The sequence below is a fragment of the Pseudoliparis swirei genome, chromosome 18 (assembly GCF_029220125.1).
Source record: "Pseudoliparis swirei isolate HS2019 ecotype Mariana Trench chromosome 18, NWPU_hadal_v1, whole genome shotgun sequence".
Lineage (NCBI taxonomy): Eukaryota > Metazoa > Chordata > Actinopteri > Perciformes > Liparidae > Pseudoliparis > Pseudoliparis swirei.
Genome location: NC_079405.1, coordinates 26522194 through 26537325, shown reverse-complemented (window position 1 = coordinate 26537325; position 15132 = coordinate 26522194). Strand labels below are relative to the sequence as shown.

General features: G+C 45.0%; 1 protein-coding gene across 1 annotated transcript; it reads left to right on the top strand.

Moving 5' to 3' along the window:
• Positions 1–764: 764 nt before the first annotated feature.
• LOC130208456 (G-protein coupled receptor 22-like) lies at positions 765–14916 on the top strand. Its single transcript, XM_056437605.1, has 2 exons — positions 765–880; positions 11501–14916. The coding sequence occupies exon 2, from the start codon at positions 11610–11612 to the stop codon at positions 13059–13061; it is 1452 nt and encodes a 483-aa protein (XP_056293580.1). The 5' UTR covers positions 765–880; positions 11501–11609; the 3' UTR covers positions 13062–14916.
• Positions 14917–15132: the final 216 nt, after the last annotated feature.

Here is a 15132-nt window from a genome sequence, read left to right as displayed (position 1 = left end):
GAACACTGGTCAGAGGTCTCATTTGATCTGGCGTCAGGGAGACTGTCTTACTTTGTATTCCTGGTGGCAGTCTTGTCTCAAGATCAATTTCTACAGGATCTGCTCTACACCGATGAGGCAAGAGTGGTTTTGATTTCTTTCACTTCGCTCCACCAAAAAGACGAGATGGGAACCCACCGTCTCGTTTAGAAACGACTGACTGGAATACTGCGGCTTCAGTTCCTAAAGGAGATGTCCGCTGCTTTGCTGTCACGCTCCTGATGTCAGACTCGTGATGGGCCATCGAATATGGATGCAGCATAAATGGAGAGATCCAATTTTTATTTTTTATTTTATAGAGATTTCTTTGTCTGGCCACTGCATTACCCATAATGCAACTCAACCCTAGAGTCAGCATGCGTTTGCCTGGAAGCAGCTAATGTAGCCTCCAGCAGAGATCCGGAGTGGGCAGATTTAATGTATGAATGCGGAGATGACATGCCCTTTTGATTTCTTTCACATGTGCATTTAATATTGTGCAATTCGTTTAGTGCGCACAACAAAGAGTGGGGCTTAAGTTTCAACCAGCGTTGCAACACAGACTAGTTTGAAGTTTGAAGCCTTTACACATAGATGCCTCCTCTTCTTCCTCCTCCCCCCTCACTCCGTTGAAGTCCTCCCGGCAGCCGCCCGTCCTCGCTTCGCACTGAGCGGGCTTGTTGTCAGTGGCCTCTGGTGGAGCTGCTGCTCAGCACGTGCTCCGCTGCTTCGCAGAGAGGCACAGTCCACTCTCCGCTCCACGCGACATACGGGACGTACACACACACACACACTCACACACACACACTCGCTCACATGTTGCGGACGTGAATGGCTGAGCGCACGGCTCCGACTCCAAGAGGTAAGAGCTCAGTTTTTTCAAAAATAATCCAAGTGGGGTTTTAGTTTTTACTTCATTTACTCTGCGATGAATATATTTGGGAGTAAATGTGCACAGCGTCGTAAACAGTGTCGACCATCAGTCCAGCAATAACTTCAGTCTATTGAATATGTTTTATATGCACGTGCATGCGCTCAAATTCAACACGTTAAAATGATCTTTTTAACAAAACTTTCGTATAGCATATATAGCGCAACTTTTACGCATGCGTATTTTATTTCCATAATCTTTTTTCACGTGGGTAATCAACAGCATCCTTACGAAGTGGAAACATCGTGGTTCATGCATATATTATGTCAAGCTCTCCGTGTTTATTTGACGATATAGTGCACGGCAAACACACGCACACACTCCGTGTGCTGTTTTGGCACAACGCGCCCCACGAAATATCGATTGCGCAGAGGAATCTGGGCTTTTACCGGAACCCACGAGCTGTATGTGGGAGTAGGTGCTTGACACAGTTACGGGCACTGAGGCTGTATTTCTCCCACGCTCCTGAGAGACTCGATGCAGTCCGATGGAAACGTTTCACCGTGCGCCAAGTGTGCAAGGGGTGCGCGCCAACGTCCGCAAACGTCCCTTTTAAAATGCCCTAAAGCTCTCGTGATATAGTCTCACTCTGGTATAGTTGTGAGGTATATCTGCCCATCCTTAAGAAGAATGATCAAAATACAACTTAATGTATAATTAAACCTTTGGGATATATTGTATATTGAGTGATGAGCAGAATGTAGTACTTTCCATTAGTTTGTTAAACCATTATTACGTAATTATAAACATTTTAGATACACACTCAAATGATTTGGTTTCTTAGGTTTTGTTTTCTTTCACCCAAATTGTGGTTTTCAAGTATAATCAACCTGCCGATGATCAATTTATCTGGTTCCAGTTTATTAACTGTGATATAATATTATTTACTGGTCTTCTGTTTTGTATTTTGGATCACGTTCTCTTGGTTTTGGACTGTTGGTTCTGCAAAAACAAGCAATTTGTCGTCATCGCTTTGGGTTCTGGGAAATGATGACGGCACGGCATCTCCCCCTATATTTTCTGAAATTTTTTCGCCATTCAAATAATTATGTTATTGCTGCATTGTTTGAGCACTAACGGTGTTTGGTAAAGCCTCTGGGGTCAGACAGGAAGCCAAACGGTGTTAGTTCTGACCGATGGGACAATCTGCCGCGGAGCATTTCACAACCGCATTCGGCCCTCACGGAATCCAATAACTTAGATTTACTCTCTCATGCACTCCACGTGTTTTCTCTCTCAGCTGTTCATCACAAGCAACAGTTTCTCTTCACTTAAAAAAGAGAGATGTACAGAGGGGCAAATAAAGACAGTGAAAGTGAAACTAAATGCAGTGAGTAAGACCCAGCAGGCGAGATGGGGAATCACGGGAAGTGGTCGGAGGCTGAAGAAGAAAAGCGAAAAAGTCTTGATGAAAAGCATTCGGCTCCGAGTCTCCAGCTGCGGACGCCTTTGATTGTGAACATGAAGGAGGGAAACCAAATCCTGCTCGACACATGGAAGACGGGGAGTGTGTCTGCCTCTCCGTCGTCACACACACACACACATTATTCAATTGTCTTATAATTCACCCCTTCTGCAGGAAAGTAACCTCCTCGGTTTTTTCTTCTCGCAAGCTGTTTTCTGTTCAGCATCTGTCAGCTGCAACACCCCTTTTTCTTCTTCCTGTTGTCTCTATTTCTTCTTTTCTTCTCCCCCCCCCACCCCCACCCCAAGCTTATAGGTTCTTTGAGGTCCATATGTCAGCTCGGCAATAAATAATGCAGGCAACAGGACAACACGGAGGTCCTCGGTGAGAGCCTGGGCGCTTTGCTCAAACCCGTCATTCGGAAAATACGTCTGAATAATGGATCCGGAGTGTAATGTAATGTATTTTGAGTGAAATGGCACTGGGTGAACTCACTCTGATTTCTCCTCAGTCACTTGAAGAGATAAATACATTAAAGATGAGTCTCCTGCTGAGCGTCGACTCTTTTACCTGAGAGCCCTCTCTGTTTTTCTCCATATTTCATGCCGTTCTGCTGGCTTTTTACAGCGTCTGCATTGTGAAAATGAGCCAAAAATATTTATGACTTGGGACTGAACGGATTATTGGATTGCTGCATTGAAAGAAAAAGTATGGATGCAGCTTTAACTACAGCCACAATTAAGGCTATAGTGGAAACCATGGACAGAGGGTCAATAAACCAATCAGAGTGAAGCTGACCTCTGACCTCGCGCCCTTGCCAACATATCAATGGAGGTTAAGAGAGCCCTGACGTAGTACGCATGCGTTTGTTTGTCTGGAACAGAAACTTTAATTATCCTCCCTTTTCATGAAAGGAGATCTAAACTATCCTGATACGACATGCTGCTGTGCAATACAAGAGAGACAAAAGAGGAGCATCAATGCCATCTTCATCCAGGAACTGCCTCCACACTCTGGCCACACGGGGCCGGCCATTGGCCTCCACCAGGAGGAAACCAGGAAGGTCACTTCCTGTTCCCCCTCGCACAAAGGAGCAGATATTGGTCCTGCTTGTTGCCCTTCTACGCTCTTGAGACTGTTCTGGGAGACACGGCAAACCTACTCGTGAAAACACGTATCGGTAGATGTGCTGGACGACCTGTGCAACCCGGATGGACTGCAGGTACCACCAGTAGTACCACCAGCAACATGCACAACGAGAGCCCAATAAACCCGGGAGGATAAGGAAAGAAGAGAAATGGTCTGTGGCCAGCACCTGATAAACCATTCTCTTCTCGGGGGAGCTACGTTCACACGTCCGTCCTCATCGATGAGCATCGATGTTCATTTCTCACATTGGACAAAGTCGTTTTAACTCGAGGACCACTTGGTAGCTTCCCGTGGTCGTCAGCGGATGGGGAAGTTGTCATGGAGATGCATCTGTGGAAGTGAGAAAAAGCCCAGCGAGTGCACCTTGAGCGGTGATGAGTTCTGTCACCCGATCATCTTAAACTACAGATCATTGCAGAATGAGCCTCGCCATCATGTGCACGCCCGTTTATCGTTCTGCATCACATTGGCAGCATATATATGTATATATATATATACATATATATGTGTGTATATAACTATTTATTTGCATTGAGAGTTGTTCATGACTAGGGTTGGGTACCGAAATCCGGTGCCAATATGCCGAGCACATCAGCGGTCAGGCTGGGTGCGATGGGGAGACGGTCCCTCTGAAAACGTGGAGTCCGATGATGAAGAGAGGAGCCTGAACTCAGATATACTGGAACGTTGTTTGCAAGTCTTGCATTCATAAAAGTAGGCCGACAAAAAATAAATTAGCCATTATAAACATGTTTAACCCTCTTGTTACCTTTAGGGTCAATTTGACCCCATTCAATGTTTAATGTCGGTGTTCTTTGGGGTCAATTTGACCCCAGGCTGTTTTTCACTGTGTCAAACATATAAGAAATATCAACTTTTTTATGTATTTAAAGGGCTATGTAGGTAGTCAACAAACAAACATAAAGTACCTCACACTTAAACTTGGGAAACAATATTAATTCTAATAATTTTTCATGAGAACGGCTTTTACAGGGAATATGGCCGAAGAGGTTTTTTATGTGGTCATTGTCAATCGTCGTTTTGTGCGTTTTTTTAACCCTTGTGTTGCCTTCGGGTCATTTTGACCCGAATCAAGATTACACCCTCCCCCCGCCTTCGGATTAATTTGACCCCATTCAATGTTTAATGTCGGTGTTCTTTCGGAAGTCAACAAACAAACATAAAGTGCCTCACACTTAAACTTGGAAAACAATATTAATTCTAATAATTTTCTGGAGGTTTTAATTGCTGGCGTCAAATTGAACCCAAACGGTAAAATATGTTAGTAAATATAAAGGTAACAGGAGGGTGAAACATTGAATCGGGTCAAAATGACCCATAGGCGGGGGGAGGGTGTAATATTGATTCGGGTCAAAATGACCCGAAGGCAACACAAGGGTTAAAGTATCGGTTCAGGCACCGTTTGGGCACCGGTATCGTTTTTAAAGTACCGGTTTAGCATCGGTATCGGGGAAAAAACCCAAACGATACCCATCCGTATTCGTGACGCTTCACATGATGGCGCTCATCTCAACCTGTGGTATGTGTCCTCGCGTCTGAAGGTCGGAGTCGTGCCTCAGAGGCGGGCGACCACGCTAACTCCGATTCAGCCGGGAAATCTGTATTGAATTCGTATTTGTTTAACATTTCGTCCGCCGGGCGGGGAAAACTAATCCCTCAGATTTACGACTCTGTAAACCACTCCGGCGTCGCTCCAGATGAGACTTTCGTGTCCTCTCTGTATTCATCTGCGAAGACCACTTAGACTCAGCAGGTGTCCCGTTGTACAACTGAGTGTGTGTGTGTGTGTGTGTGTACATGTAGTGATGATATAGTGCGTTGCCCTCCCAGGCCCTCGACTGCGCTGACGATGAGCAGTGGCCCTGCCTGTGTTTTGCTCCTCCTTGACCTTTTGTCTCCATCATGACGTGTTGAGTGCTCAGATAACAGCTTGACGTCTCAATAGGAGTCTCGCTACACAAGTGTGTGTGTGTGTGTGTGTGTGCGCACACTCGTGCCGGTGGGTGTATAATGCATAGTCAGGACTCTCAGACTCTCCGTCCTCTCTATCTCTCTCTCTCTATCGGTCTGACGTTAATGTCTGCTTCAGATCTCCGTGGAGGTCATCTTCATCTCAAGGACCTGAAGTAGACGACAACCTTTTTCTACTCCGCGGTGTGATGGAAAGTCTTCTTTTGCAGTGCGTGTTTATTCTATTGTGTTATTATATACACAATAGAATAAGTATCCCGACTATTCCCTTTTTTGTCGGTCCCGCAGCATGAAGCCGTACATGGCACAACGGTCAGTGAACATGGAGGCCAGTGAACATGGAGGCCAGTGAATATGGAGGCCAGTGAATATGGAGGCCAGTGAATATGGAGGCCAGTGAATATAGAGGCCAGTGAATATGGAGGCCAGTGAATATAGAGGCCAGTGAACACGGAGGTCAGTGAATATGGAGGCCAGTGAATATGGAGGCCAGTGAATATAGAGGCCAGTGAATATGGAGGCCAGTGAATATGGAGGCCAGTGAATATGGAGGCCAGTGAACACGGAGGCCAGTGAATATGGAGGCCAGTGAATATGGAGGCCAGTGAATATGGAGGCCAGTGAATATGGAGGCCAGTGAATATGGAGGCCAGTGAACACGGAGGCCAGTGAATATGGAGGCCAGTGAATATGGAGGCCAGTGAACACGGAGGTCAGTGAATATGGAGGCCAGTGAATATGGAGGCCAGTGAATATGGAGGCCAGTGAATATGGAGGCCAGTGAATATAGAGGCCAGTGAACACGGAGGCCAGTGAATATGGAGGCCAGTGAATATGGAGGCCAGTGAATATAGAGGCCAGTGAATATGGAGGCCAGTGAATATGGAGGCCAGTGAACATGGAGGCCAGTGAATATGGAGGCCAGTGAATATGGAGGCCAGTGAACACGGAGGCCAGTGAATATGGAGGCCAGTGAATATGGAGGCCAGTGAACACGGAGGCCAGTGAATATGGAGGCCAGTGAATATGGAGGCCAGTGAACACGGTGGCCAGTGAATATGGAGGCCAGTGAATATGGAGGCCAGTGAATATGGAAGCCAGTGAATATAGAGGCCAGTGAATATGGAGGCCAGTGAATATGTGAGCGGATGATGATGAGGAAGCGAGAGATGCCTCTTGTGTGCGTAGGTGTGCGTGGACGCAGCGAGGCACCCAGTGGTGGTGGGAGCATGATGTCATGTAAAAGTCACGTTGATTACATCATGCGTGTTCAGACTGAGGCACCTCGGCGAGAAATCACACCTGAAGCGAAAAGATCAGATTCCATGTGACATATGTGCAAAAAATATAAAAGTAAAAGAGTAAAATTATACATTACATTAAATCATAATACTTTTTTAGTGTGGTTTATGAACATATGAATATAATATCCCATTGCATTCCCATAGAAATACATTAATATACCTTCCTATATATTACATGCTTTCAAGGGGCGGGGCTTAGACCAATTGACAAAAAGCTGATGTCCTGTAAAAGGATAACATATCAAACACTTATTCCTGTATTTCATTAAATCATGATATGTTTTAGTGTGGTTTATGAACATATATATATATATATATATATATAATATTCCATTGCATTCCCATAGAAATATATCAATACTCCCACCTTCCCACATCACTATTCATGTGACCTTCGTCTGCATTCCTGTCTTCTTCTTTTTTTACGATACATCCGTTTGACAACCTGTTACATCAGCTCGTCTCACAGGAATATGAAGATTATCTTCACTACCGATGAATCTTAATGCTGCTGCGGCTCCTGGGGAAGCCGATGTGACGGTCTGTTCATGTATTCACGTTAGACGTCTCCTGCCGCCTCGCTTCTGGCTTCACACACAGAACGGAGCCTCTTGGACGTGTGAGTGAAGCCCCAGAGCCGAGGCTTTCACTTTAAAATGAAAGAATGAACCATGATATACCAGATCAGCCCCTGGTGTCATAAAGAGTTGTAATTTACACTTGATACATCAATTATAACTCTTGATAAATGAATTAAAACACTTGATAAATGAATTAGAACACATTATAAATGAATTAGAACACATTATAAAGGAATTAGAACACATTATAAATGAATTAGAACACATTATAAATGAATTAGAACACTTGATACATCAATAATAACTCTTGATAAATGAATTAGAACACTTGATATATGAATAAGAACTCTTGATAAATGAATTAGAACACTTGATATATGAATAAGTACACTTTATAAATGAATTAAAACACTTGATATATGAATAAGAACACTTTATAAATGAATTAGAACACTTGATATATGAATAAGTACACTTTATAAATGAATTAGAACACTTGATATATGAATAAGAACACTTAATAAATGAATTAGAACACTTGATATATGAATAAGAACACTTTATAAATGAATTAGAACACTTGATATATGAATAAGAACACTTTATAAATGAATTAGAACACTTGATATATGAATAAGTACACTTGATAAATGAATTAAAACACTTGATATATGACTAAGAACACTATAAATGAATTAGAACACTTGATATATGAATAAGTACACTTTATAAATGAATTAGAACACTTGATATATGAATAAGTACACTTTATAAATGAATTAGAACACTTGATATATGAATAAGAACACTTTATAAATGAATTAGAACACTTGATATATGAATAAGAACACTTTATAAATGAATTGGAACTCTTGATAAATGAATTAAAACACTTGATATACATTTAGAATACTTGATACACGAATAAGAAAACTTAATTAGAACAGTTGAAACATGAATTAGAACACTTGATTAGAACACTTAATTAATTAATAAGAACACTTGATTCAATAATTAGAACACTTGAGAATTAGAAGCAGACGTTGGGACCCAGAAGCTAAAGACGTCCGCTCCGCCCTCGAACACTTTAAATGTGTTGTGGTGGTTCCTTCATGTCAGCTGCTGTGTGGACACGTGAAATACATAAAGATATACATGTGAAACATATAAAGATATAATGTGAAATATATAAATATATATATGTGAAACATATAAAGATATAAATGTGAAATATACTTGTGTGAATACGACCACAGATTAAAAGCAAGTTCCTTGATGTGATCTTTTCCTGCTTCTTTGCATGTTAGGATGCGTTCACCGCCCTCTGCAAAGCCAGACAATGGTCTCTCTCACACACTCACACACACACACAGAACACACACACTCACACACACACCCTCACACACGTCACCTGGGCAACTCCCTGGTGACCGCCTTCCACATCTAACTCGACATAATAAGGAAGCCATCTTAAGACCCGGCGCCTGGTTCCACACTTGCCTGCCTCTGGTTTACATTAGTTAGTGTGTGTGTGTGTGTGTGTGTGTGTGTGTGTGTGTGTGTGTGTGTGTGTGTGTGTGTGTGTGTGTGTGTGTGTGTGTGAGAGAGAGAGGGGGTCGCTTTCTGACAAGGTTTTATCTAGATTCGGAAATACAAAAACAAGCTTTACAAAACCCAACTCCGAAAACCCAACCGAGAGAGGACTCTGTGTCCGGATGACCAGCCTGTACGTGAAGCACGGCATGGAACGCCACGGCGTCTCCGTGGTCGGACGCGAGGCTCGCCGGGTTGATGCCGGGTCGCGTCGATTGATTTTTCACACTTCACATGGACACGTGCGACCTCGACCTTTTTAAATCACGGTGATTAAAACAGAAGTTTAAAAAAAAAAACGTACCCGTACTTTTAAAAAAAAGAAATCTGACCAATAAAACTAAAAATAGAGCAAACAAACTCGACAGCATCACCCCCTCTGACACAGGAGGGCCGGTGAGTCAGGGAGAGCTCGGGCCTCCATCATCCTCTCTGACGTTCAACGACCAGATTGCTCCCCCCCCCCCCCTTTTTTGGGTCCTTAAGCATCTAACCCGGACCGTCGTCACGCTTTTCACGCAGGCAATCATGAGCGGAGTCTTTGGGGACGCGGGCAGCCTGTTGGGTACCGGAGGCAGCCAGGAAACCAGCACCCTGGGACATCTTGTTTACCAGTGCCTCTTTCCTTTCTCCTCTCTCCTTCCTCCGCGTTCACACTTTCTGTCACGTCTCGGGCGTTTTTTTCCTTCTTCCGATGTACCTAAAACGTCCAGGCGGTGCATTTTAAACATGAATCACAAATCCCTTGTTCAGGGGAAATCGGTGATTCTGCTGGAACGTGGGTCAAGCGGAGCGGCTGCAGGGCTGCACTCGTGCACACGTCCCACTTTTCACTGGCTGTTTCTCACTTTACTTCCTCCAGTATTCCTTCTTTCCATCTCTCCTCGATAGACGAGCGGACGGAGCGCCACCGGTGAATTATTTATTAGTTTTCGTCTCCCTTCATCTCGTCCGTGGGAATGTAACACGCTCCCGTGTTTTCCGGGCGGATGCTTTTAACTCCACGACTCCACACACGCACTTCAGTATAGGATCGCACCTGTGCCCTGGTTTGAGCGAGGCTCTTGTGCGGTTGCCGTGGCAACCTGGACCCGAGGAGGAAAAAAACGAGTTCATCGCTCAACCAAAAAATGTCTCGTTTTCCAGCCGTTGATAGTCGGCGTTTTAAAGACTTGGAGGGGGTTTGTGATTTTCACCTCTTGATGAAGGAGGTGGGAGAGAGAGAAAAATAGCCGGGATTGGATTCGTTCAAGCGATTTCCCGCAGGTGCAATCAGTGGCTTCTGAATTAACTGTGTGTTCTCCAAGATGGGAATTATCGGAATAAACCTGCAATTTGTATTAAGTAAGAAAAAGAAAAGAAGTATCCTCCACCGAGGACCACGTATTTAAATATAATGACTGAGACCACTGTTATTGTACATTGATCAAACATCCGGGAAACACAACAGAGAAGTTATTTTAGAGAAATATTTTGTGAAATGGGCAATATTTGTTGCTGTTTGTCGAGAGACAGTTACATCATGTACTCTAACTCCCATTAAAATTCTATTTATTTTTTTGTTCATGCTCGTATTGAAGTTGTAGGTTTTAATTTAAAGTGCTGGACATATTTTATTTAGCAGTTTTAGGGCATTTTCCAAAACTGAAGAGCAAAGTGAATTGGCTTAAATAGAGATTAAATGAGTTGTTTTTGGTTTAAATGCAGTTACTTACTGCACTTGTTTTTTATTCACATGAATCTCCCTGAAGTCTGCTTTATGATTGATGTTTACCTTTTGTTACGACCTCCTTCCACAGTATATTTAGTTGAGTTAACTCAACTGATCGTCAGTTCAACCAAAACCTTCCAACACTGAGGTTTATTTTTTTATCACCACACCATGTGCAAATAGTTATTATGCAAATTCTTGAAATGTTTTTGCAATTGTTGTGCAATTTACTCAAATTAATCACAAAAATAAATTGTCATTTGAGAATTGAGCCGAAGCGAATGTGAAAAACTGTAATAAGTCCAGATTTTTTCCCAGAGCCTGATCCATGATGCACCTGTTCAATGCTTCCTAATAACATAGTTATAGTTCTCCCTTATTTTATTTTCCTTGTCTGATTTGAATTTGTGAGTCTTCTTGTTGCATGTCTTGTTAGTCGACGATGTCTAAGAGTATACTCACTATTCTCACTATTAATTGTTTGTGCACACATTTGAAAGCTTAAATATTGCACAAACATTGTATAAATCATCTTATGTTTTTATGTTTTATGACGTCTCTCAGATGAAAAATAGCCTTTTGGCTAAAAACTCTGGCATATTTACAGAATGTTTTTTTTAATGTGCCTTACTGTCCCTTATCAAATAAACCAAAGAAGAAGAAAAAAGGAAAAACAATAACAATTGATCGTAGGTTGGTTGGTCGATGGATGGATAGACAACACGGGTTATGATCTCTTGTGTTCTGACCTTTTTAATGTTGAGATGTCTGACATTATACGAGAGAGAAAAAGTGTTTTTATTTTCTCCTCCCCAGTTCATCCCCTCGTCCGTCTGGATCGTTATCCGCCGGCGCCGCATCACGGAGGCTCAGTCCGGTGCATCATGCTGTGACCAACACAATATATGAGGGCTGAGAGGTCGTCATGGAGACCGACAGCTACACCTTGGGCCCCGCCGCCGCCGCCGCCGACTGGGCCGGGACGGCGGCCGGCCCGGACGGGACGGGACTCCTCCGGGAGCAAGGGGGCGGCGGCTTCTCCTGGTACGCGCCGTACTCGCTGGGCTTCCAGGTGTCGCTCGCCTCCTTCCTCCTGCTGGAGCTGGTGTTGGGCTTCAGCAGCAACCTGACGGTGCTGGTGCTCTACTGCTCTCAATCCAACCTGGTGGACTCGGTGAGCAACGTGGTGACGGTGAACCTGCACGTGCTGGACGTGGCGGTGTGCACGCTGTGCCTGCCGCTCACGCTGGCGGTCGTGCTGCTGCCGCCGGGACCCGACATGGCGCTGCTGTGCTGCTTCCACGAGGCCGGCGTCACCTTCGCCAGCATCGCCACGGCCGTCAACATCCTGGTCATCAGCCTGGACCGGTACGACATCTCGGTGCGGCCCGCCAACCGGCTGCTGACCGCGCGTAGGGCCACGCTGCTCCTGGCCGCCGTGTGGATCGCCTCGGTGGCCGTGTTTTTCATCCCGTTCCTGGAGGTGCGGTGGTCCGTCGAAGAGGAGGGAGGCCAGGCGGCGTCCTCGGCGGCGTGGCGTAACCGGACGCTGCTGTGCGTCGGCGGGCGGGGCGCGCACACGGGTCTGGCCATGTCCTACCATCTCGTCCTGCAGGTGCCCATCTTCTTCACCACGGTGGCGGTCATGCTCTTCACCTACTCCAAGATACTGAGGGCTTTGAACATCCGCATCGGCTCCCACGTAAAGAAGGGCCCGGAGGGGCCCCACAAGAAACTGACGAGAAAGAAGGCGGGGCTCCCGACGGACGGCGGCGGCGGGCAGCAGGCGGGGGCGGGGGAGCGGTGCACCGCCGACGGCACCAAACAGCTCTGCCGCCCTCCCCTCATCCCCTCCCCCTCCCCCGCTCCCACGGCCACCTCCCCCCCGGCGCCGGCCTCCGGCGCCGCCGCGCCCGCCGCCACCCTGGGCGTCCAGGCCTCCGTGTCCGCCATCATCGCCCTGAGGAGGGCGGTGCGGCGCCACAGGGATCGGCGGGAGCGCCAGCGGCGGGTGTTCCGGATGTCGCTCATCATCATCGCCACGTTCCTGGGCTGCTGGGCGCCGCTCTCCGTCACCAACATGCTCATCCTGGGCGTCGGCCCCAGCGACGCGCTGGTCAGCCTCCGCCTGTGGTTCCTGGCGCTGTCGTACGGCACCACCGTGTCCCACCCGCTGCTCTACGCCTTCACGCGGCAGAAGCTGCGCCGGGCCCTGCGCACCAAGGTGAAGAAGAGGGCGGTGTCCCTGCTGCAGGTGGACCCGTCGCCGGGGGGCACCGTCATACACAACTCGTGGGTGGAGAACCGGAAAAGCAGCCGGAAGGTGCGGCTGGAAGCGAGCGAGGGGACTGACCGCTGCCTGGCGGAGGTCCTGTGAGACGCGCTGGTTATTACACAGTAATTAAAAAATAGAGCCACAGGTGTGTTCCATGATGAAACACACGGGTGTGTGAAGCCAGCGTGGGACATGTGGAAAACACGTTTCCACGTCTGGGAAATGTTTTTAACGTAACCACCAAGCCCTCATGCTAAAGACGACACACACACACACACACGCGCGCACATGATGTATATAATTTACACTCCACTTCGTGAAGTCTGTTTACATATGGAGTTGTATGATAGAGCGTTCTCATAGTGGTGCTTACCGAACTGCTCCAAAGAATGTGTTCAGCCAGCAGATGATCTGGTCTGCCACCCACTCCAAAGCTCCGAGGCAGCTTTAAAAATACATTTTGTTACACGTTGAAACAAATGAATACCCAAAAACTCTTTCAACGTGTTTGATATCGTCTATAGCTCCGTGATAATAATATGAGGACGAGGTTCTGCTTCGGGTAGTTATGAAAACGGTCGATGTCACAGTGTTTACAAGAAATATTGCAACGCTCTTTTGTACAAATGACACTCTTTTGCTCTGGAATGTGTATCACATGGGTGTCACGTCTTATCGATGTTTTGCATATAGTGCTCGGAGGAGTTATAGGGATATGGATTGAAGTCGTGGTTTTACTTTTTGGGGGGGAAATGAAATCGGCTCATTGGATTGGATGAGAAGATTGATTCTATCGAACTTCTCATCTAGCGAGAAAGAAAGTCAATCAGCCTCTTTTTTTCCTCCCAAAAAGTTCTTGATAGTCCTTTTTAAATAGTAAAAAAATACACTACCGTTCAAAAGTTTGGGGTCATCCAGACAATTTTGTGTCTTCCATGAAAACTCACTTTTATTTATCAAATGAATTGAAAATGTAATAGAAAATATAGTCAAGACATTGACAAGGTTAGAAATAATGATTAATATTTGAAGTATTAATTTTGTTCTTCAAACTTCAAGCTCAAAGGAAGGCCAGTTGTATAGCTTATATCACCAGCATAACTGTTTTCAGCTGTGCTAACATAATTGCACAAGGGTTTTCTAATCAGACATTAGTCTTCTAAGGCGATTAGCAAACACAATGTACCATTAGAACACTGGAGTGATCGTTGATGGAAATGGGCCTCTATACACCTCTGGAGATATTTCATTAGAAACCAGACGTTTCCACCTAGAATAGTCATTTACCACATTAACAATGTATAGTGTGTATTTATGATTAATGTTATCTTTCTTGAAAAAACGGAACGGTAGTGTACATATATTTTATTATATTAAATGTTGACAGACTTATGGGTAAAGTCTGCCGGTTGTGCTAAAGTAGCTAGTTGGGATGAGGTGGGCGATGTTACATAATGCGGTCTCATCACCCCAAACAAATAACCACATAGTTCAATCAACAGCCCTCTGAAAAACATTGTCAACAAAAAATACTGACAGCCTTAAGAAAAAGTAGTGTTCATTGTTATGCATCATATTTGACGGTCAGCGGTTTTTTTTTTTTTTGCATGCAAAAGCTCTTTGGAAAATAACATTCATGTACTGTAAATACTGAGCAGATTAAAATGTGTATTTCATGTGAAACCGACAACACACAACTCACAGTGTGTAGATTAAGCCCCATAGGACGTGTGTTTCCTGTTGACTGTGTTCTACCTGCTACACACACACACACACACACACACAATGCATTATTGAATGCAAAAACATGAAAATAGATATATAAAATATAAATATTATATCGTATGTACACCAAGAATATGCTATCTTCATAGGTTTCTCTTCATGGCGGTGTTCTTATGTGAATGTATCACCATGCAATGTTGAATTATATCAATAAATATGAAATGCCGAGGTCTGGACTTGCTGTTTTTTGTCCCTGCTACGAGTGTGTGAGAGTCAGGCCACGGACGAATTATACAAACTATACAATACAGACAATGTTTCTGTCTAAGAAGCTTAACGCTTCGAGTGCAGTCATCACAACAGTTGGTTTTTTTCTCCTTCCATGACGACCTGCTGGGAGGGGAACAGCATGAGGACAATCACCAGTGTCCATACAGCTCACATGATT

Coding starts and splice junctions, on each gene's coding strand:
- LOC130208456 (XM_056437605.1), top strand. CDS start 11,610: ATGGAGACCGACAGCTACACCTTGGGCCCCGCCGCCGCCGCCGCCGAC.